This window comes from Pelophylax lessonae (assembly GCF_965119305.1).
Source record: "Pelophylax lessonae genome assembly, chromosome: 3".
NCBI lineage: Eukaryota > Metazoa > Chordata > Amphibia > Anura > Ranidae > Pelophylax > Pelophylax lessonae.
The window spans coordinates 421117025-421141321 of NC_138770.1; the positions used below are offsets into that span (position 1 = coordinate 421117025).

Here is a 24297-nt window from a genome sequence, read left to right on the forward strand (position 1 = left end):
AGCCACAACATATAGCTTCTAGCTCTTCTCCCTCCTCACTTCTTGACTTCTAATTTGCCAAGTTCAGGTGAAAAGAAAGCAGATTTTAATAACCACCTTGAGGAGTGCTTGTACCAGCTCCATTGGAAAAGTTATTTCATGACTTCTATTAAAACCTGTTCACAGTTTTTCAAAACCAAATTAGGGCATCCACCCAATCCTTGGCTTAAAATTGCTAACCCGATTTCTTTGTGTGCCCAAATTCCAGATGGAATCAACAAGATCACCTCCATTTTGTAGCACTAACATTCAGGCTCTGTCTAGCATCCTGAGTGTTCACAGAAGTGCTTGTCCCACTTTTGGTTCCTCTGTGGATTCAGGGCATTCATGTCACATGGTACCTGAAAGATCTTATCCCGAAGGACTTTTCAGTCTCAACCTGTCTGCCAATGTCAAAAGGATAATTCTGTTCCCTCATAACCTCCGCTGACTACTCAACTTCCCAAAGTCTACTCTCCAACCCTTACACCTTCTGGAATACTTGTGGCTAATCTTGGAAGCGGCCCAAATTTCTTCTTAAGGTCCCACCTTTTGGACCCTCTGATCCAATAAGCACCCCTCAAAATGTTTTTGAGTGAGGGTTCAGGGCCTCGTGGTGGCCACTGTACAAAAGTATTATAATGAGAATAAGTGTAAATTGCTATAATAGAATGGAAAAATGCATAACATGCAATGTCATCAGTCTCTTGTTAGAATAGTCCAAAAAAAAACATGCAGCAAAAGCAGTAAAGCCAAAGATCCCAAAGGATGTGTCGGAACAAATTTTAAAAAAGCAGTTTTAATATGTTTAATCCTATATGGTCCAAATATGCCATTTTAATGAAATATTGCATTCAGTTCTTTTTCTAAGAACGTGCAGCTCTTAGTTTTAGTCCTCTCTTGTATGTTACCAGGGTAACATTTTCATATATATATATATATATATATATATATATATATATATATATATATATATATATATATATATATATATATATATATACCGTGTGTATATATATATATATATATATATGGTTAAACATGACCACCAACTAATGCTTTGGCGACTCTATCAGATCCCCAGCATAAGTTAAAACTGCCTTTATTTTTTCTGATGTATTTTTTGAGATCTTAAACAATGTAAAAACATAAGACATGCTGAAAGACATTCCAAAATTCACTTAAACTTCACGAGGAGTATAAAATATACGTACTTATAATCCAATGCAGTGCTTAACAATGGGAACTGCTTTGATAGTAACACATAACATTTTTTTTTTTTTCATATATCTTTAAGTAGACAGGAGTCTCAAGTCAGGAAGCTATTTTTGTCCTCTCTCCTTTTTTTTTCATGTTTTAAGATGTATATTTGTGCATGTGCATGAATGGCTCTAAAACTGTAGGGTTCATAAATGTAAGTACCAAAAGGGGGAGGGGGACTTTAGAACCCCCTAAATCATATAGTATATGATACCCATTGTATATGTAATTCTAAGCACTGTTTAAGATTGCAGATGGACAGCGGGAATTAATCAATTCGTACAGTGTAAAAAAACGGCATTTTATTGGAAACACGAGTATGGACGCTGGCCTGTCCTTCATTATGGCAAACCATGCAAGAGTTAAGCCTAATGATTTAGTGTTCGATCCATTTGTTGGCACTGGTGAGTAAACTTCAGTTAACCAAATGTATTTAAATTGATCACAATAACAAACATTTCTAGCTAAGCATATCCTAATGATTTCCTCATCTTCATTGGTCCAGATTTTACTGGCACTAATAAAATTTGTATTAACAGGAGATTACTATGTTTACATGCAGCAATATGTTAAAGTTCTTCAAATTTGATTCCTCTTCCATTGTATAGCTCCAGTAGTTTACCAGCTCCTGCCATGGGAAAGACACCACATTTGTAATACACAGATGGGCACAATTCCCTAAATGTGAAGAACATTTTAAAAGGGAATATTCCACTTAATATATTGAAAATCCCCTATTGAAGTCCGTTATGTAGAAGCCATTGTATTGAGAACAAACAGATGGCTGTTTTCTTCCAAGAAATACAAGAAGTATCATGAATTTTCTCTCTGTGCAGGGCTTGGGCAGGTTTGGATGTTCATATATCCAGTAAAGAATTTAAATAGTTGGCAGACATCTGGCTGGATATGGAGTCATGGGTGGGCTGGCAGAGTTAAAAGGTCTGTAAGCAGTTTAAAGTGCTCAGAGAGAGAGGAAGTGATTAGTTTGGTATTAGATTAGTAACGAACTCAGTCCTGAAATGTAGGGACCTCACTGGGATGACATGTTGAAACTGATGGTCTGCATTATGGCTGGACTTCCCCTCCTCATGGGCCCATCAATATGAAAGATGGCAGAATAGGAAGGTATCTGTTTGTTGGAAAAATCCAGTCTTTTGGAGGATGCTTCATGCCATTATTAAGGTACATGGTCAGATGGTTTTGCAATTGTTCTGCAAAAAGATCACTTTGTCAGGCTTAGGCTTGTGACGGTATCAGATTTTCATGCTGCGATTAATTGATTAAGGTTTTGCCACGGTATACGGTATTATCACGGTATTCTATTATTAAATTTAAATTATTAAATTTCCACCTCACTTCAATTTCATTGCTGAATTTAGGGGCTTTGGTTCACTTAGGCACATTATTATATAGTCAGTCAGTACAGACTCTGTGAACCAGGCCTAAAATAGGTCATCAAGCAGTGTCTGGCCTAACTGGTGATAACTGGTCCTGGCGCTCGGCTCCGATCCGATGGCCTGGTCATTAAGAGGGCAAATCCTTGTGGTCAAGAAGTGGTTAAACCTGAAGGAGGTGTTGTTTATAAATTACTTTACTATTGCTTTAGGCCTGGTTCACATGTATGCGGGTTGGTGGTTCACATGTATGCGGGTTGGCGGTTCACATGTATGCGGGTTGGCGGCCCACATTTGCACAGGCATAGCAGCCCATTGATTTGAACGGGCTGCTATGCCCTCATTTTCCGCAGAAAAAAGGTGCATGCAGCATTTTTTTAAAATTCAGTGGCCTTGAAATCCATCCTGCTTTTGCACCATGCGACTAACCTGCAGTTCCTGCTCTGGCAAGCTTTCTGCATTTTTTGTATACGTGGGCACGGCATTTAAAAACAGTTTGCGTGTGCAGCAACGGCAGGTAAGTCGCATGGTGCAAAAGAAGGATGGATTTCATGGCCACTGCATTTTTTTAAATTCTGCATGCACCTTTTTTCAGCTGAAAACGCAGGCATAGCAGCTCAAGCCCATTCACATCAATGGGCTGCTATGCCTGTGCAAATGTGGGCCCCCAACCCGCATACATGTGAACCAGGCCTAAAGCAATAGTAAAGTCATTAATTGGTTAAACCTGCAGGAGGACCGGTGTTTTTATCTATTAATGACTTTACTATTGCTTTAGGTAGGCCTGGTTCACATGTATGCGGGTTGGGGGCCCACATTTGCACAGGCATAGCAGCCCATTGATGTGAATGGGCTTGAGCTGCTATGCCTGCGTTTTCAGCTGAAAAAAGGTGCATGCAGAATTTAAAAAAATGCAGTGGCCATGAAATCCATCCTTCTTTTGCACCATGCGACTTACCTGCCGTTGCTGCACACGCAAACTGTTTTTAAATGCCGTGCCCACGTATACAAAAAATGCAGAAAGCTTGCCAGAGCAGGAACTGCAGGTTAGTCGCATGGTGCAAAAGCAGGATGGATTTCAAAGCCACTGAATTTTAAAAAAATGCTGCATGCACCTTTTTTCTTCGGAAAATGAGGGCATAGCAGCCCGTTCAAATCAATGGGCTGCTATGCCTGTGCAAATGTGGGCCGCCAACCCGCATACATGTGAACCACCAACCCGCATACATGTGAACCAGGCCTAAAGGAATAGTAAAGTCATTAATAGATAAAAACACCGGTCCTCCTGCAGGTTTAACCACTTCTGGATCGCAAGGATTTGCCTCTTTAAAGACCAGGCCATCGGATCAGAGCGCCAGTACCAGTCATCACCAGGTAGGCCAGACACTGCTTGATGGCTATATAATAATGTAATGTGGGCTGCTATGTGTGTGTGTGTGTGTGTGTGTGTGTATGTGTGTGTATATATATATATATATATATATATATATATATATATATATATTAGAGCTGCACGATTCTGGCCAAAATGAGAATCACAATTTTTTTAGCTTGGAATAAAGATCACGATTCTCTGTGTAACAAAAAAAAAATTGGGATAACTTTACTGTTACGTTTTTTTTTTTTTTATTATTCATTAAAGTCTATTAATTGCGTTTGAAAGACTGCTGCGCAAATACAGTGTGACATAAAATATTACAACAATCGCCATTTTTTTCTGTAGGGTCTCTGCTAAAAAAATATATAAAATGTTTGGGGGTTCTAAGTACTTTTCTAGCAAAAAAAAAACTGATTTTAACTTGCAAGCAACAAGTGTCAGAAAAAGGTCCAGTCTTTAAGAGGTTAAACTTCCTTTCTCCCTGGCAGAGGGAAGGAAAAGATACAATGTAATCATTTTTGTTTATAGTTACTGGGAGACTTAATGCTGAAAGGCATTAGCTGTGTGAGTGAATGAGTCATCCAGCTCACTGAAATGTATCAATTCACAAGTCAGACCCAGGAGCAGAGAAACTCGGTATTTTAAAAATGCCACAATAACAATACCGTGGCTATGCAATACCGCGATATATCGAATTACCGAAAACCGGCATATGTCTAGTCAGGCTATTGCTACAGCGTCATTGTTGACATTCTTCAATTTCTTTATTCTTTTTTTTATTTTATTATTTTTATATTGCCACCTTCTTGGCTGACATGCTGTATTCTGTAATGAAACTAATGGAATAAGCATGCAGGCTGAGAATCTTGACCAGCACTAACTGCTTATTTCTTCTGAGTTAAGCCATGAAGCTATAAGTCCAAAATGAGTAGGATATTTTTAAAAAGTCAGTAAGTTTATTTCTTTCATGACGGTTTTACTTTATCCAGTTGTGTCTCTGTATAATGTTTTGTCAATCCTTCATTGATTAGAATTGTGTCGAAAAGAAATCAGGTGCGCTAAAATTCACTGGTGTCACAAATCAGGAAAAGGTGTGACACTATAATGAGTGTCCCCCATATACCTGTGATGTGTTTCCAAAATTGATGTGCACTTGAACGGGTGTACAGTAAATACTATACACCCTGGTGCATATACTTGGGTGTGTTATTGTGAATAGGTTATGATAAATGGATAATGTGATACCAACATAAACCAACAAAGTGCACAAGTAATTCAAAGAAAAAGTGTCCAATATTTCAATGGTTGCCACCTCCAGTGTATAGTCCATATGCATATAAAAGTGCATAAAGTCCAAATCGTCCCCTCACAGGCTAAAGTAAAATCCACTCTGTGGGTTCCTCTAGATCCGTGGGGTGCAGATGGGTTCCACCACCTTTGTGGGGATTAGCCCCTTACCATAGAGAAAAGAGGTTAAGGACGGATAATCAGCCCAGTAGTGTCTTGGGAATTCAGGGAGGTCACCGTGAAATAATCAGATAGTAAGTGTGGCCTCTTACCAGATCGCTCAAACCAAAAGGCGACTGTCTCACTGATCTTTCGGTGTCTCAACCCAATCCCGGTCCACTCTTGTTCTGGGTGTTACTCTCTGCACAGGTGAGGGCTTCCACGTGTATCTCACAGAAACAGAATCAGACCATAGCGCAGTACCTTTGACAATTTATTAAAACAAAAGTATCCAGTGCACTTACAGTTAGATGTTAACTAATGGACACAGGAAACCGATACCGATATTGGAGAGGCCGTGGCCGCCTGCAGTGCGGTCCTCGGCAACTTGCGATGACGATGCGGCGCTCCTCTGTGACGCATTTCCACTAAACAGTCGTCTACGGAAATAGGAGTCACTCCGCATCATCATCGCAAGTTGCCGAGGACCGCACTGCAGGCGGCCACGGCCTCTCCAATATCGGTATCGGTTTCCTGTGTCCATTAGTTAACATCTAGCTGTAAGTGCACTGGATACTTTTGTTTTAATAAATTGTCAAAGGTACTGCGCTATGGTCTGATTCTGTTTCTGTGAGATACACGTGGAAGCCCTCACCTGTGCGGAGAGTAACACCCAGAACAAGAGTGGACCGGGATTGGGTTGAGACACCGAAAGATCAGTGAGACAGTCGCCTTTTGGTTTGAGCGATCTGGTAAGAGGCCACACTTACTATCTGATTATTTCATGGTGACCTCCCTGAATTCCCAAGACACTACTGGGCTGATTATCCGTCCTTAACCTCTTTTCTCTATGGTAAGGGGCTAATCCCCACAAAAGTGGTGGAACCCATTTGCACCCCACGGGTCTAGAGGAACCCACAGAGTGGATTTTACTTTAGCCTGTGAGGGGACGATTTGGACTTTATGCACTTTTATATGTATATGGACTATACACTGAGGTGGCAACCATTGAAATATTGGACACTTTTTCTTTGAATTACTTGTGCACTTTGTTGGTTTATGTTGGTATCACATTATCCATTTATCATCACCTATTCACCATAACACACCCAAGTATATGCACCAGGGTGTATAGTATTTACTGTACACCCGTTCAAGTGCACATCAATTTTGGAAACCCATCACAGGTATATGGGGGACACTCATTATAGTGTCACACCTTTTCCTGATTTGTGACACCAGTGAATTTTAGTGCACCTGATTTCTTTTCTACACATTTTTATCACCATTTGATTCGAAGGTTGCAGCTATTCACACTACTGATCCTGTGCACTTATTTAATTTTATACACATTGATTAGAATTACTGTATACACCAGCATGCAAATAAATTACAAAAACGGGGAGCACAATATCGTTTTATTTTTTTTGTGTGGCTGTTGGTATATTGAGGATCGAGCCTCTCTATCTTTTGGGCTCCCCCCCTCCCCCAGAGTCAGCTCTTTCCCCACCTACTCATCTGTTAAGGAGGGAATACCCTTCTGCATTATGTTTGTCTGCTCAACTAGGTATTGGGGATTCCTACTATTCATGACTGTCCGCCGTCCCCTGGGGTAACTGGAGACCGTTCGTTCATGGACGCCTGGTTACCCCTGAGGAGTTTGAATTACTGTTATTGATTTCCTGCCTAAAGTGGGCTTATAATTAATTCTCAGGTTACACACTTGACTTTTTCCTTTTTGATTGTTTTAATGGGTGAGCCTCATCCCTGTTGAATTTAAAATGATCTTATACATGTTCTATCTAGCTCTATTTTTTTGTAACTCCCTTTCTGCTTGTCGGCAATGTTATCATCAATCTTAACCACCTCTTCCTCATCCTATGTCTGATCCCTCACCCTACTCACGTTCTTATACCCCCCTGGTTCCCCTTCCCTCGGTTCTCCCTTCCTCAATTCCTTTCGCCCCCCCTCAGAAAGTCACCCTAGTTTCCCAGTAAATTTCAACATTTTTCTCTCGTCATGCTAAAGGTACCCTACTGTTAATGGTGGACTCTAATATAGAAAGCTCAAAACCTACTCCTCTCAAGAAAGCCCAAACATACTCCTTAAAGGACTCCATCATTTTCATCTGATGAATGTATGGCGAGAACACCCGTAATTGCAAGACTCTACCTTTTTACTACAGACATCACCATAGATCCTGGAGGAGTGATCCTCCATTTATGTACCTGCAACATTTTCCCCTGCTTGTGGACATTAAGAGCTTCACTACTCCCTGGTCAGACCATCTATTGACATTTTGGCTGTCTTGTCTTGATTGCTCCAGTTTCCACTAGAGATTGAATTAGTCCCTTCTCACTACTGAAGAACCCCCGCATCAACTCCAGATGCATATCCAATTTTTCTCTCTGAAAACATGGGCTCAGTGGACTCCCTGTTGTATTCTGGGAAAGCCAACGTTTGGGGACAACTAATCCAAATGGCATCTGACAGAAAAGCCTTGCAAAACAGAACAATCAAAAACATTTCTCTCTTCTCACACAAGCAGATGAAAATTGGAAATCGCTTGCCACACAACTAGATATCCTACTCCAAGATAGGGCTGAGAACACTATTCATTGGTCTAACTATGTTTATACTTGTGCGTATAAGCCTGGTCCGCTGTGGCCAGAAAGATCAATTCTGTCGGGATGTCCTTTAAACGAATGCGACTTCTAAGCGGGACCCTAATTTCTGACCAATCTAGAATAGCGTCTAAGTTCGCAGACTTCTTGGCCTCCTCATATGCTAAATCTCTCTCTTTCTCTAGTGCAAAAGCAGGAGAATGTAAAAAGTGTGAGGTTTGAAAAATATTAGATGCCTACAGTATATGAAAAGGCCTGTCTTGAAGATTGGGGTGGAAACATGAGTTGCCTATAATGAGTAACAGAGGAGAACAGTCAGAGGACATGCAGGTATCGGTACATATGCGTGCACATATCTTAAACGTGGGCCCCGAGTTGGGTTTTTGTGGGGTTCACCGGTGCCTCAGTGGGCACCCCCTGTGCGGGGCCTTAGTTGGCGCCCCCTGTGCGGGGCCTCAGTCGGTGCCATTGCGGGCCTCAGTCGACGACCCCCTCTGCGCACTGATTACATCCGTAGAGGATGCAGGTGAGACGGCTGCGTAGGTGGTTGTCCTTTTTTTTTTTTTTTTTTTTTTTAAGGCACTTGCAAGCTGTTTTGTACAGCGATAGTATTTCCTCATCCCTCCTGTTTTGACAAATTTGTCTATATTAAATAGGAGTGGTTCCTAAACGCTTTGCTGTGAGGTACCTTTTTGAGGAGTCGCTACTCAAGAAGTAGTCTGTTCCACCAGTGGTGAATTCTCCTGCCTTCTGGTTGAACATGGCAACCATGATTCCGGCAGAGTAATCTCTGGCTTTTAAAGATCCGGTTGACAGGAAGGCGAAGGCTGTAGCCTGCAATAGGTTCACTATTGCTGGCTCAGTACTTAAGCCAGTCCTGGCCATTGGTGTCACAAACACTGAGTGGGCTAAGCTTTTTGTGCTGTGACCTAGAGGGTGAGCATTTTCCCCCTGCCTTTGCTGAGTTGGTGGACCAGTTGGTCCAGGGGCTGCAGTTTGCCTGAGATGCCTCTTTGGACGTTGTTCCCCTGATTTCTAATCAAACCTGTTTCAGCAGTGGTGCTTAGGTGTGTATTGTGGCTTAAGTGTTGGTCTGTGGACCAGACTTCTAAGAAAAAAAAGCTCTGAATTACCATTTCAAGGCGATTGTCTGTTTGGGGCCACCTTGAATGACATTAAGAGTTTCACAGGGAGGAAGAGTACCTTTCTTCCACAGTCTAGGAAGGACAAAGAACCCCGTCCCAGATGTGGTCCATCTTTCTCAGCTCACGAGAAGTTTTTTCATCCCTCTCAGAGTCCACTGACAAGGGTTCATAACCTTTCAAGTCCTCCTCAGGAGTTTCCAAGCGGCCCTGGGCTGGCAGGCCGAGAGCGGAATTCTCTAGACCCGCGGAGAAGCCACCTTTAGCATGATCTGTGGACCTTCTTGTGTCCGATTTACAAGATAGTTTCGTTCTTGTCCCTTCCAATGTGCGTCTGTCCCCGGACCGATTGCAAGCTCTCTGGGGCGGTGCAAGACCTGTTGTTTCAGGGCATGGTTGTTCTGGTTTGGAACAATTTCGTTTTTTTTTTTTTTATTTAGGCCTGTTCATGGTCCCAAAGAGGGAGGGCAAGGTCCGTCAAGTTCTGGGCCTCCAGGCCCTGAACTGCCTTGGGCAGCAGGTACAGAAATTCAGAATAGTCCATTCGCACGGTGGTGCCATCCATTCATCAGGAAGAATTTCTTGTGTCTATCGACATCAAGGATGCTTACCTGCACATTCCAATATGTGCCCTACACCAGCGTTTCCACCGCTTGGCTGTGGGAGAGGAGCATTATCAGTTTGTGGCATTACCCTTTGGTCTTGCCTCCGCTTCTAGAGCACTCTTTCGCTAATTTCTACTAAGTGGATGTGTTGGCATCTGCGGATGCTTTCTTGGGCCTGACTGTGACTCCAGAAATTGCAGGCTGCAATTTGCCTCCTGCTGTCCAATTAACGGTCATCCCTTCTGACTTGCATGCAGGTGCTGGGCCTAATGGTGTCTACCTTTTTGAGGCGGTTTTGTTTGCACAGTTCCGTACAAGGTCTCTGCAAAGGGAAATTCTCGCCAAATGGGAAAAGACTTTGCAATCTCTGGACAATCCGATCTGTCTGAGTCGGGGCTTCAGCTGGGAAAATCGTTCCTCCCCTTGTATTGGACAGTGGTCAACACAGATGGCAGCCTGTCCGACTGGGGAGGTGTCCTCAGCAAGCATTCTGTTCAGGGGATCTGGACGCTGGAAGAGTCCAGACAGCCGATCAAATTCTTGGAACTCCGAGCGAATGAGACTGTGTCTGGATCATTGGACAGATCATCTTCAGGGTTGTCCAGTGTGCATTCAATTAGACAGTGCCACGGCCGTGGCTTATGTCAATAACCAAGTGGGCACAAGAAGTGTCCTGGCGGCTCTGGAGGTAGCTGGCATTCTAAGGTGGGCAGAACGGTTCGTTCCAGCCCTCTCCGCCATACACATTCCAAGGGTGGAAAATTGGCAGGCAGATTACCTCAGTCGGCAGGCGTTGGACCACAGGGAGTGGTCCCTTCATCCGAAAGCTTTTCATCAGCTGCGTCTCCGGTGGGGTACCTCCGAGGTGGATCTGTTGTCATCTCGGCTCAACAGAAAGGTGCAGAGGTTTGTGGCTCGGTCAAGGGATCATCTGGCGGCTGCCAAAGATGCGCTGGTGGCCCCGTGGGGTCAGTATCGTCTGATTTACGCCTTCCCTCCTCAAGCTTCTGCCAGGACTTCTATGCAGGACCGAGGCAGAAGGGATTCTAATCATCTTGGCGGCTCCAGACTGGCCTCGCCGGCCTTGGTATACCGATCTGGTGCAGCTGGTTGCCGACATTCCTTGGCAGCTTCCTCTCAGGGAGAATCTGCTGTCCCAAGGAACGATCTTCCATCCTGCTCTACAGTTGCTGGCTTTGACGGCTTTGCTGTTGATTGCCAGGTGCTGAAGGATAGGGGTTTATCGGAGTCAGTGATTCCTACACTGTTGAAAGCTTGAAAATCTATTTCTACGTAGATCTATCATCGTGTGTGGTGTCTCTTGGGATTCCTTCTCGGTGGCTCGGATCTTAACCTTCCTTCAACAGGGGGTTGAACAAAAATTGGTCTTGAGTACCATCAAGGGCCAGGTGTCAGCTTTGGCCGTCTTCTTCCAACGTCCTTTGGCCACACACTCCCTGGTGCGTACCTTTCTTCAGTTGGTTCCTCCAGTGCGGGCTCAGTTGCCGCCTTGGGATCTTAATTTTGTGCTTTCAGCTCTACAGAAGCCTCCCTTTGAAAATATTCAGGCGATTTCCCTGCTTACGCTGTCCCAGAAGGTGGACTTTTTAGTGGCTATCACCTTTGCGCACAGGGTGTCGGAACTGGCGGTGTTATCCTGTCGTTCAACTTACCTGGTGATTCACAGGGAAAAGGTGGTTCTTCGCCCCTGTCGTTCCTTCCAAAGTTTCTCTGATTTTCATTTGAATGAAGACATTGTTTTGCCTTACCTGTGTCCTAGGCCTCAACTACTGAAGGAAATTGCCTTGCATGCCTTGGATGTGGCCTGGGCAATTAGTGTGTACCTGGCAGCTATGGAGTCTTTCAGGAAGTCCTACTCTCGTTGTGCTCTTTGTGATGGACCTCCACTTCCTCTGTGACCTTTTCCAGATGGATCAGACAGACAGTGGTTCAGGCATGTTCCATCAGGGGTCAGGTTCCTATTTTCCCTGTCAAGACACCCTCTACTAGGGCACTTAGTGCCTCCTGGGCTTTCCGTCATCAGGCATCAGTGACGCAGGTTTGCAAGGCTGCCAGCTGGTCATCGGTGCACACTTTTACAAAGTTTAATAAAGTGGATGTGTTGGCATCTGCAGATGCTTCTTTTGGCTGCAAGGTTTTGCAGGCTGCTGTTTAGAGGACCTGATCCCCTTTGAGTGTGTGTGTGTTTTTTTTTTTTTTTTTTTATCCAGGTGGGCTCTGGTTGTTTGGTAGAGCGCCTGTTGCCTGGTTGGCTAATGTTTAGCCTTGAGAATTTTTTGGTTGTTCCCACCCCTCATGTTTAACACTGCTTTGGGACGTCCCAATGGTTATGAATATCAGGAGCTGTGTCCGTCAATGAACGAAAGAGAAAATGGGATTTTTGACTGACCGTAAAATCCATTTCTCTGATGTTCATTGACTGACACAGCACCCACCCCTCTGTGGAGTTATAATTCTCCTGACACTGCTTGTAACAAAACTGAGTGGCTATAGCAAAGAAAAGGAGTATACCCCCTGGGACTGCCCATGAGTGTAGCCAGAATTCTTTTCTGCCTAGTGTCCTACTCCTGTAGGGGGCAGTATACCCAATGGTTATAAATATCAGGAGCTGTGTCCGTCAATGAACATCAGAGAAATGGATTTTATGCTAAGTGAAAAATCCAATTTTTTTTTGGGATGTTCGGCGTAGCCAGCCCTCTGTGTTTGGGTAAACATATGAGGTGTTTTTGCATTCGTGGTCCGTGAGCTTTTTCCATTTTTAAAAAAACTTTACCATGATTTTATCCTGTTGGAAGTGTTTGGCTCTTCCTTTACTTTCTCTTTCCATATGTGTGAAACTTGGTGAGATTGAAAGAGAGACACGATGAAGGCCGTTTTCTAAGATGCCAGTAACATTCTAGCGCATTTTAGCCAGTCAGCAAATGGAATTACTGCATGGACATTTATTTTATGCTTTTCACTTTACAGTAGCACTTTGCCTTTTAATTCATTCATTACAATATTTGTTTTTGTACGATTTAGCTATACACTTGCTCTTTGTGTCTGATGCATGGCCAGTTGTTCTGGCTACTTGGTTTTGGAGATCAAAAAACTGTGTATGTCAGCAACATTAACAGACTCAGAAAAAGGTTGTTCATGGCCTAAGCAATTCCACCAAAGATATCAAGAGTTGTTCCTTGAAGCGGAACTTCAGGCAAACTGACCTCCAGACAGACAGCTAAATAAATATATGGCTTTGCAGCCCAAAGAAATTATATTTTGGTCCAGACATTTTTGAGATTTACTCAGCCTTGTCAGGCAGCACAGCCTGCTTGGTGCACTGCTTTTCTGTACTAAAGTAACATCAATACACCTCCTTGCTCACAGCCTGTGATTGGACAATGAGGGAGCAACAGCACATGGATGGGCTCATCCCTCTGTTTCTTCCCCGTCCAGCAGGTTCTTTGTGCATGAAGAACACCTGGGTTACCCCTCCCTCTTGCCAGTTATATAGTATAGAAGATTCGAAGAGGCTAATACCAAGTCAAATTCAAGTACTTGCATGCACTATCATTTAAAAATATATATTTTTTTTTTTCTAACCGACTGACCAACTGCATTTAAGTTTTTATCTAGTAGAGGTAATATTAATGTCACTTCAAGACCATAAACATTTGTCCATTTTTACCTTGGAGCATAAAAAAATACATGTTTTGTATTGTACACTTGGCTGACCACAAGAGGGCAGTATTGTATAATATGTGTAATAAACCTTGTAATGCAGCAAACAGTGTATTATTTTCATTATTTAATTCTGCTAAGACTATTGAGTACTTAGAGCGAGTATCACAAATGAATATAATTGGAAGACCACACTTTAAAAAGACTTGAAGCATCCTTACTCAGTTTCACATGCTAGACCTAAAAACCTGTGCCTTTATAGGCATATCTATTTGAAATAATTTTTTTGTAATATAATAGGTAAGAACATTATTTAATAAAACGTGTATTTTGTATTCATATATGTATCTGTTAGGTCTTACATAAGCAGTTATATAAGTAAGACAATATTGGATACGTTTACACTTATTTGCTGTCGATCTTTCAAGTACACCTCTCATCAGCTCATTATATCCTTTTATTTCCTTTAACAGAAATATAGATGTAAACATATTTTTCAGCGCCTATGTTATGTATTAATCACAAAGACATAAAATGTTATGAGTATATCTGGGTGGGCCTCCTTTTTTTTTTTTTTTTTCTATGGCTGAAGTGTTGGCAACAGATGACTGACCAAAATGTCTCAAATTGAGTAGATTTAAAGTTGTGCATTCAGGTTTCCAAAATATTTTAACAGTTTACTTTTTTTATTTCACGAACACTGTTTGTAAGTTTGAGTCAAGAAATTAAAATTATATACGTTTTTGTTATGACATTTATTTAAAGTTGGAAGAAAGAACCGGTTCGTACTGCCCATAGTGTGTTCATTTCTTTTATCTTCTAACCTGTGCTGAAAAAAATGACAGTGGGAAACAGAAAGTTTGCTATTAACACTACAGGCACAAACCTTTCTTTTAATTATACTACGTAAGCTTCAACAGACCTCGTTAATCAAAAGGGCTGAGGAAAGCAACGCTCCAAGCAATCTGTGGCACCTCACAGCAGCTAGATTTTTCTTGCTCGGTATAGAGGGAGAATGAAAGTGACTATTATTATTATTTTGCTGTATCCTGTGGTTTTTTTATAAAAAAAAAGAATATAGGAAGTAAAACGGCATTTTAGTTTCCTCCTTAGGCAGCCCATAGATGATTCAATTTTCTTTCCTTCTACTCTTTTTTCCATCTCTTGATTCCCCTATCAACACAGTTGGTGCTGATGGAGGGGGATCTCTCATGCAGCGCTATTGTGTTTTACCGGCGGGCGGTGCCTTCCAGCCTGGAAAAACACAATGATTACTGCTAGCGGCTATGGCCGCCAGCAGTAATTGCATGTGAAAAATTAGCCAGGCTGGTTGTACTTGGGTCGATGGGTATAGTCAGCCTGTCCATATATGGATCAAAATTTGTCTGGTCCTTGCTGAAGGAGACAAATTTCAGTCCATGTATGGCTTTTAAATTTTACTCTACCGAGTACAGAACTGCAGTTATTTGTGTTTTCTACATCTGCCTGGAGTTCAGCTTTAAACAACAAGTAAATAAGCATATCAGGTGTCAGTAATGTAGAATTGTTTTTTTATTTAAAATGGAGCTCGACCCAAAAGGGAATGCTCCACTTTATGCACCCCCCCCCTCCTCTGCTTCCTATGCCACATTTGGCATGTCATTTTTTTGGAGGGGGAGCGGTTACCTAGTTTTGACAGGTACCCACACCCACTTCTATTCAGACCGCCTAGGCGACCTGAGGGGAAGTTCTCCTCTCCCTCCCTGCAGTCTTCTGCGACATATCACATGTCCCAGAAGATTGCCTGACCATTCAGGAGGCGCAGCGCGACTCGCGCATTTTGCAGTGCGTACCTAGCTGTGAAGTCACAAGCTGTCACAGCCAGGTGCTTACAGTTGTAATGCCAGGGAGAGGAAAGCGAGAAAATCGATGTTTCGGGCGGCCACGTTGCTGGATCTTGGGACAGGTGAGTGTGTGTTTATTAAGGCTCTGTTCACATACTTGCATATCGGATCGGGAGCAGAATTGCGGCAATACTGCCTGCGATCCTGATTTATTGACAATCGCAGGATGCCCATGCGATTCCCGTGACTTGCAATGGCACCCCAAAAACGGCACGATTTTGCTGCGATTGTCATTCGAATCACAGTAAAATTGTGAAAACAGAATTGCGGGATGCCTGTTGACCAAAAAAAGTACAAGAACCTCTTTTGGGCGACAGGCGTTCTGCGATTCTGTTTGCACGATTTTACTACAATTCGTCGGGCGACAATCGCGCCAAAATCGAGCCGTGTTTTGGGTGCCATTGCAAGTCACGGGAATCGCACAAACATCCTGCGATTTCAATTGCGGCGATTCTGCCTGCGATCCGATACGCCAGCATGTGAATGCATGTGAGCCTAAAAGTCAGCAGCTACACTTTTTGCAGCTGCTGACTTTTGATCAACACTTTTGATCAACACAAGAATGATTGGAACTCCGCTTAAGTAGTTTAATAAAAACATTTGTTTTTGTAATTACAGGTTAAGCCTCCCATCTCCCTTCCTGTATGTTAATAAAGAGACAATTTAGCAAAAGTACTCATGTATTCTTGTCTGTGCTATTTGTCAGAAGCTGGATGGTTGGTGCATGAATTTATAAGGTCATGTAGACAATAGCTACCCAAGTTAATATGGCAAAAGAAAGATAAAACCCTGGTTTAAGAGATAATAAGCAAATGAGAGTTATGTAACAATTCGAGCCATAACATTACTCATGTAAAAAGGGTGTGCATGGCAAACAAAACCTTCACTAACTAAAATATATTGATAAGATAAAATTAGTCCCAAGCTAGCAAAGGGAAGTCCAAGACTAGGCTTATGAAGTATTATTTTACTGAAAAAGTAGTTGATGCTTGGAACAGACTTCCATCAGAAATAGTCAGTCAGTCAATAGTAACAAGTAAATGTATGCTTGGGCAAAATTATATTAACAAAGAGGCAGACTTCATGGATCACTCAGTTTGCTATTCCTCTTGTCACTCTTCTATGTTTCTAGGGTTGAGAGTTTAAGATATAGGAGCCTAGTAAGATGGTGATGTGAGTGGTAGGGGGAGCAGATTGTCATCAATAATTAATAAATGACCATCTTCCAAGGATGCACCCTTTGCAGGGAGGCCATTCTCCCTGATTGTTTACCAAGGTAGGTATGAACTTCCTGGTATTCAAGGGGTTAAAGCAAGCTCAAGGTTTCTTGTGCAGCCGTGAGCTTGCTATTGATTTTTACAGCCGGTTATCAGCTTTCAGGTAAAAGTGATCTGAATGGCTCTAGAGTCCACCCCATCACTGGGGCTCTGATCATTGGCGGCTGGTGCTCGGTATTTCGAATGGGGTGGCAAACCAATGCACCCCCTCCCCCCCGACGGTTGGTTGGTCAGCAGGCAGGCAACACCCCCCCCCCCCCCGAACGGCCTGCCCCCTTACCACCTCCTTCCTCCTGTCTGAGCCGGGGAGTGCTGGATGGCTGAGCTGAGCCGCTGTGCTTTTCCTCCAGGCATGTGTCTTCTGCCTCTTCCTGGCCACTGGCCATAAGATCGCGTCTCCTTTTGGCCAATGGGGAAAGGGGTCTCACAACCCTCTTCCTGATTGGCTGGGAGGAGAGTCAGTGTAACAGTAGCGAATATTTATTCGCTATTGCCATGCAACTGGGTGGGCTCAGGGCACAGTGCTCTGCGCCCCAAGCCCACCCTTTTTTGAAGCCTATTAGAGCCTCTGGCTCTAATCACGTGCTTCAAAAAAAAAAAAATCCCCTATTGGAATCCATGCGTCCGGCGCCCTGTATATAGATTAGGGGGCCGGACGCATGGATAGGGGGGCAGCGCCCCTGCGCTCCCAATGGATGGTCCACCACTGGCTCTGATTTGTGCCTAGATAGCTGAAGTAGCGTGCAGGGGAGACATTGGCGGTGATCTGTGCTTGATCTGCTGTAGTGAAGGGCAGGGTAGACATTGGAGATCTAATAGACCTTTGCTGTCTTTATAAAGAGAATCTGTCACCTGCTTATGCTATCGCATAGAGGCCTTATTAGCCTCCTTGTGAGAGCCAATAAGTTAAATAAAAAAGTTTTAAATCAATAAAAAATAAATAAAAATATAAAGGCAACCCCTGTTGCCATGTAACACACCAGTGCAAACATGCATTCATGTATGTACACACAAATTGTGTCACGTGTGTGGTATCACCGCAAACATAAGGGTGAGAGCAATAATTCTAAGGCCATAATTCTTGATTGGCTCTAAACTGATCATTTATAAGGACTTTTAACGTTTTGTTTAGTTTGGGTCAGTATCTTGCTGCTTATCCTAGCTGGAGAGTTGGACTACAGGAATTTTGATAAAATTCTGATTTTATTGATTTAGCAAACCTAATGGGGGATATGGGTATGAAGTGGGTATACTAGTCAAGTGGTTATAAAATTATTTAAAAAAAAATGTTGCATCTGATGAATAAGGTCTGTTTCTATGGGAATGTCGTGCAATTTACACATTCATTTTTTTTTATGAATCAGCTGTACACACTGTAGCATCACTGCGCAGAAAAAGTGAAAGGCTCAGGGATACAATTACAGGATGCTACACAATGTCTCCTTCCAGAAACTGAAAGCTGGTGGAAAGTTGTCCTCCCGCCCCACCGCACTGATACTCCTGCTGCCCAGGCCCCCCTGTGTACCCCCCTGTTGGCAGCTCTCAGCTGAGTATCTGATAAGTGTGGAGGGCGACTACTGAGACCATGGACAGACAGCGTCAAACTGCAGGTGAGACCAGCACATTAGAATCTCACCTGGCGCCGGTTCCAGTATCTGTGTGACTTCATCCAACCCAGCAGCGCCGCCTCGTCTCATGCACACCCACCACAGGCATGTCACCCCTGGCCCCAGAGCCGTAGTAGTTCTATGGTGGGGGTTTGGTTTGGACGATCTACACCTTGTATAGAATGGCTGGTCAGTGTGCGCTCTTCTTCCTCGCGTGCCATGGGTTCACCATCGCTGCCATAGAACATTTGATGACCTAAATTTCCAGAATGATCTTCATTCACTTGTGCAGAATCTAGTAGCTCAAAGCCTGGACAGCTGTAGCTGCCTGTAAAAAATGTCTCACACGTATGCCCTTTCAAGGCAGACATCTTTTCCGGGAGGCACTTCAAGAATTCATAAAAGATGTCACGTTAGGGAAGATTTTACTGCCACAGTGTGAGATTCCAAACCTACCTCTCTCCTCAGGAGCATTTTCCAAACTCAGGGCACCTAACCGCTCTACCCAAACTTCAACTTCAAAACCTAATTTTAGCCATTCCTTTTGGTGCAATACTTGGTTCACAAAGCCCACCAATTCTTCCACAAAACCCTCTGCCCAATGAAGGGGTGCCCCCATTCATAAGACTAGGGGGAGCCTGCTCTCTCTCTCTCTCTGGGTCATAGACATCCCTCACCTGTGGGTTCAACCTGTGGTTTCAAAGGAGTAATAAATAGAATTGGAAACTCTACCCCCTTAACACTTTCTTCTCTCAAATCAACCAAAAACAACCCAAGGACAGTCAGATTTGCTAAATCATCTTGTTTCAGGGAGTAGTTATGCCAGTACCTTAAAAAAACAGATTCAAATGTTTGTATTCAAACCAGTTCATAGTGCCGAAGCCCAAAGGTGGTATTCACCCTATTCTGGACCTAAAACCTCTCTCTTAAATAAATACCTTCAAATTCCAAAATTTCACATAAAATCCAGAATATTTCCTCTCTGAGACAAGGGGAATACCTAGAGTCTGTAGACATCCAAGATGCCTATCTGTATATTCCCATTTATCCACCTCAGCATTTTCTGTGCTTTACATTAACAGACAGTATTTTCCAGTTTGGCCTATCTTCTGCTGCCAGAGTATTCATAAAGGTCCTAGCACCTCTTCTTGCCCTTCTTAGAACTTGGGGCATCCAGGTAACAGGTTATGTTTATTACCTTCTCCTAAAATACTTCTCTCCCTTCCAACTAGGGCTGCACGATATTGGGGGAAAAAGTACATTGCGATATTTGGTTTTTAACTATATATATCGCGATATTTCTCCCGGACAGTCTTCGGAGGAGGGATCAGTGAGCAGAGCTCAGCTCTCCGCCAGGGGATCCGCCACACTTGTAGAACTTCTCCCGCCTGAGCCGGAGCGTAGAGGAAGCGGGCTGAGTGAAGTGTCCCCAGCAGTAGTATGGTGCAGTAGTATGGTAGCAGCCTTTGTACCCTGGTGCTCCTCCGCCATGCTCCAGACGTCTCTTCCCCCCTCTCCTGCTGCTTTGCACTGTAGTGCTCTGCAGGCTCTCCGCCACTATGCAATCCAGCCCTCCCAGCTCTGCCTCTTAGTCTCCAGCCGACCATTACTCTGCCCTGCTCCGCCCATTGTCTCTCCATTGAATCTATTTACAATACATTACAGCCTGATCCTGCTCCCGATGCAGCCAGGAGAGATAATGGGCGGAGTAATGGTCGGCTGGAGACTAGAGGCAGAGCTGGGAGGGCTGGATTGCATCGGGCTGGAGGGGAGGAGTTCCGATCACAGCCGAAAGCAAAACGGATGTGTCAGCTGCCAGCACTGTGAGTCCTCCTCCTCCCCCCGAGTCCTGACTTCTCCCTGCCTCTGCTAAATATCGCGTCTTTGGCGATATGAATATCGCCCACGCCCGCAGAACGATAGTCGATATCATATCGACTATCGTTCAGCCCTACTTCCAACTGTCTGTGACAGGACAATGCAGATGCTCCAGGCTTTCGCGTGGGTGATCAGTTTTCGAAAATCTGCTCTCAAGCCTTCTCTTTAGAATAATTGAGTCTGGTCCTAGAAACATCCGAAGCAAAGGTCTTCTTTCCAGAGAAGAAAATTCTTTCTTTCAGAGGTCATGTTCGAGAATTGAGGTCAAAGAGACAGGCCACAGTGGGATTCTCAATAAGAGTTCTAGGCCTCATGTTAGCCTCCTTCAAGGCTGTACCATATGCCCAATTTCATTTGAGATTTCTCCAGTACAACAACTTTTTGACCTGGCGCATGGATTCTCTTTCTCTCTAACTACCCATGCTCCTATATAGCCAGACACAGAGTTCCCTAACTCGAGGATACCTATTCCAGCTTTAACAAGGAAGCCTTTCCTGCCTTATTACTGGAAAGTGATAACAGATGCCAATATTTCAGCCTGGGAAGGAGTGTTCCAGTTCCTCACAGTCCCAGGAACATTATCATGAGTGGAAGTCAAGTTTCCCTTCAACATCCACAGTTTGAGCATAGCATTGAGATAGGGAGAATTGTTTTAAGGTACCACTCTCCATGGCAATTTTTTATGAAAGATAAAGTTGGCTTTTAATGCATTACACAGCCAGGGTAGTAAAGGGGGCATAACGTAATTGGACTGTACAATATCACTTTTGGAAATTTTCAGTAGCGCAGTTTAACATTGGCCATGTCCTGAGGAGGACCCTCATAATTGGTAACAGTTAAGTCTGGAAGTAAAACAGGAGATCTTTGCCCAGGCCAGGGCTAACTGCCTTTAAAGAAAGACTGAGCTGCTCACGTTTTCATTTTATTGACATTAATGGTCACAAGATGGGGTCAGTCTTGTTTGTTTTGAAAAAAACAAGGGTGTGGAGAGCACAAGGTTTCTGAAGGCGTTACCTCAGGTTTAGATGAGATGTAGGGGTGTGATGCTTTACTTGTTACCCTAATAGGGGGTAGGGTATGTGCCTTAGAGAACAGTTAATGATGCAACAGCCCACCTTAGCAAAGTCTTGTATTTTTTTGGTGACAGAATCCAACTTCAAGGGCAAATCTTACAGAAAAGGATCATTGAAACACTATCCATGGTGAATTGTGACCTAATTCACAGTCTCTGGAGTAGGAAATAGTGGGTTTGAGATATACCAGCCTGAATAGGCATAGTAGACGGTGTAAACATTTAACTAGGGAATAGAAGGATGGTATTTAGGGTGGATACTCTGTTCTGGGATGAGAGGTGTCTCAGAATTTAGCCTGAAGTCATCTCTCCTTACAGGGAAGTTGAGGTAAAGTTTGGTTTTTCAATCCCACTTGTACAGGGAGTCTCTATGACAGCTGCCACTAGTCTGATTCCCTGCTTTCCTCTGGGTGCTCTGTGCCTTCAGTCTCCCCTCCTCAGTTTGTTTCTGACTTTGCTTTTGAGGTTGATACTCTGCCTAAGGAGGGAGGAGCTAGACTGTAAAGATCCCCCCCTCTTTTTCTTAGGTATAGAATTGGGGTGAGACCCTGGTCCCTCCTTGGACAAGTACATCAAGGAAATTGCAGGTAATAAGCAACCTTTCCTTCCCCAGAAAAAGAAGACTGCACTCTTGCAGGTAGATTTTCTGAGACTAGGAAAAGTTATGTTTTTCCCTCTCAGGACTTCTATGTCTGAAACACACTTTCCAAATGATTTTCACATGGTTGTGACTTTTTGGTTCCATTCAAAATCACAATTTATCAATGAGAAAAAACAAACAGAGCCAGAGGCTACCTACGGATTTGCTTTTCAGAGACTGCAGTGTGAACTTAGTCAAAGAAAATAGAATTTTGGACTTGCAAGTAAAATTTGTAAAATTAGTTCCTTGGGATACAGTTAAGGACACTGGACTTTTCTTTCTTTAAAATCTCCCTATTGCTTGCTACAGAACTGAGGCTTGCATGGAGTAGGAGGGGATGTCCTTGTACTTTTTTTTTTTTTTTTGCCAGTGCCTTGAAGGTAGCTGCATATAACCCATGGTTGAAGACTAAAGATCCTGTACCCAGTACTCTACTCTTTTTTTCAGTAAGTTAAAAAAAAAAAAAACTAATAATTTTAATGTGGCAGGCAAAGATGTGACTGGATTACAATAGCACACTTAAGAACACACTTTTATCTTAGCCACTTCAATACAGGGCACTTTTACCCCCTTCCTGCCCAGGCTAATTTTCAGCTTTCAGCGCTGTCACACTTTAAATGACAATTGCACAGTCATGAAACACTGTACCCATATCCCATTTTTATCATTTTTTTTAGACAAATAGAGCTTCTTTTGTTGGTTTTTAATCACCACTGTGTTTTTTTATTTTTTTGCTCAACAAACTAAAAAAGTCTGAAAATTTTGATAAGTAATTTTTCTTCTTCATTAATGTGCTCTGATGAGGCTGCACTAATGAGCACTGATTGTCCTTGTTGGGCACTGATGAGACAGCACTGATAAGGCAGCACTGATGGGCAGCATTGCTAAGCTGCACTGATGGGCACTGATATGCTGCACTGATGGACACTGATAGGGCTGCACTGATGATTAGTGCCCTGATTATCAGTGTAAGTGTCCCCTGTAACTGTAAAGCCGATAACAGATTTTCTTTCCTCATTTTCCTCTTTTCCGTTCATTTCCACAACGCTGAAGAAAGGAAATGCTGATAACTGGCATGTGTTTACATGTGATCAGCTGTGATTGGACACAGCTAATCACATGGTAAGGTGCCTACATCATTGGCTCTTCACCCTGATCGGTGTTGCTTTTGTGTCCAAAGGACACAGCTTATGACCGATTTGCCATGCTGCATGCACAGCACGATGTGAAGGACATCATATGAATGGAAAAGCTCCCATCCAGCTGTCAATCTACTTTAGGCTGGACAGGAAGGTGTTGCAGAAGAAAGATAGGATTACAAAAAAAAAAAAAAGAAAATGTACATCCAACTCCATTCCACAGTATTTTTGTGGCATTGCAACTTCCACAGGCTGACTCTAAAACCGAAAACTCTGTAATCACATGAGTGCTGATCGCTCGGCTTTTGATCTGTTCCAAGTGGAGAGCAGTGACATTCAGTCATTGCTCTCCACTCAACTTATTTAGTGCTCACTGGAGCGCCTCACTGGGGAGAAGGCAGGCATGGCTGACTCTGGCTTTCTGCTGCAAGCTGAAAGGAAGAGCAACCTGTAAATTACTGTAAGTAGAAAGGTAGATACCAATAATATTGGCATGATCCTTCCTGAGCCTGGTGTGACTTAGCATGCTACTGCCTGCTATCAGCTGACTCTGGGTCACAGGTGAGCAAAAATTAATGGACTCCTATGACCATCAAGTGAAGTACAGCTAAAAAAAGCTCCTGCCGTATTTTTTCTGTTATGTCATTTCTAACACTTAATAGTACAAAAAGGTGTATATCTGCTTTTCATGTTGTTTGCCACATATGCTGCAGTTTCATTAAATCAATTATCTCACATGTAGATGAGTCTGGATTGTTTTTTTTTCTTTTTCAGGTGGTCTTTTGGTACCTTGTGCTCACTTTGGTGCTTATGTATGTGGCACAGAAATTGATTACAACACAACACATGGTCGAGGTGAGTGACTTTCTGTGCAATGTCTAAAAATGTAATATTGTGAGCAGGGCTTTTGTATCTTTTCACATTCTGTGTATTTTCTATATGTAGCCCAAGCATAAGGAACAGCAATCTGAAAACTCTGTCTAAAACCCCAATATTCTATATATGTGAGAAATAAAATGAACGTTATTGAAAATATACACCGTTTTATTTGTAGTCAAAACAATACGCTATATCCCGGCAGCGAGTCCTAACTGAGCTGTGAAGTGTGGTAGAGCGAATTTACTGTGGCAGGACTACCATCTCACACCCTGAAGAGTTTGGAGACCGGTATAAATGGATACAAGTTGTATGAGAAAATTTGTCCATGATCTAAAACTGATTTCTTGATTACTTATTATGAAATCACAGAGTTT

The 24297-nt window shown here is 43.0% G+C and overlaps 1 protein-coding gene across 2 annotated transcripts in view; it reads left to right on the top strand.

Moving 5' to 3' along the window:
* TRMT11 (tRNA methyltransferase 11 homolog) overlaps positions 1-24297 on the top strand; it is a 195216-nt gene that overhangs the window by 50888 nt on the left and 120031 nt on the right. For both annotated transcript variants that reach the window (XM_082252119.1, XM_082252120.1), the window contains 2 exons: positions 1526-1682; positions 23819-23899. In XM_082252119.1, coding sequence (XP_082108245.1) covers positions 1526-1682; positions 23819-23899 — 238 coding nt within the window. The remainder of the gene's footprint in view (positions 1-1525; positions 1683-23818; positions 23900-24297) is intronic.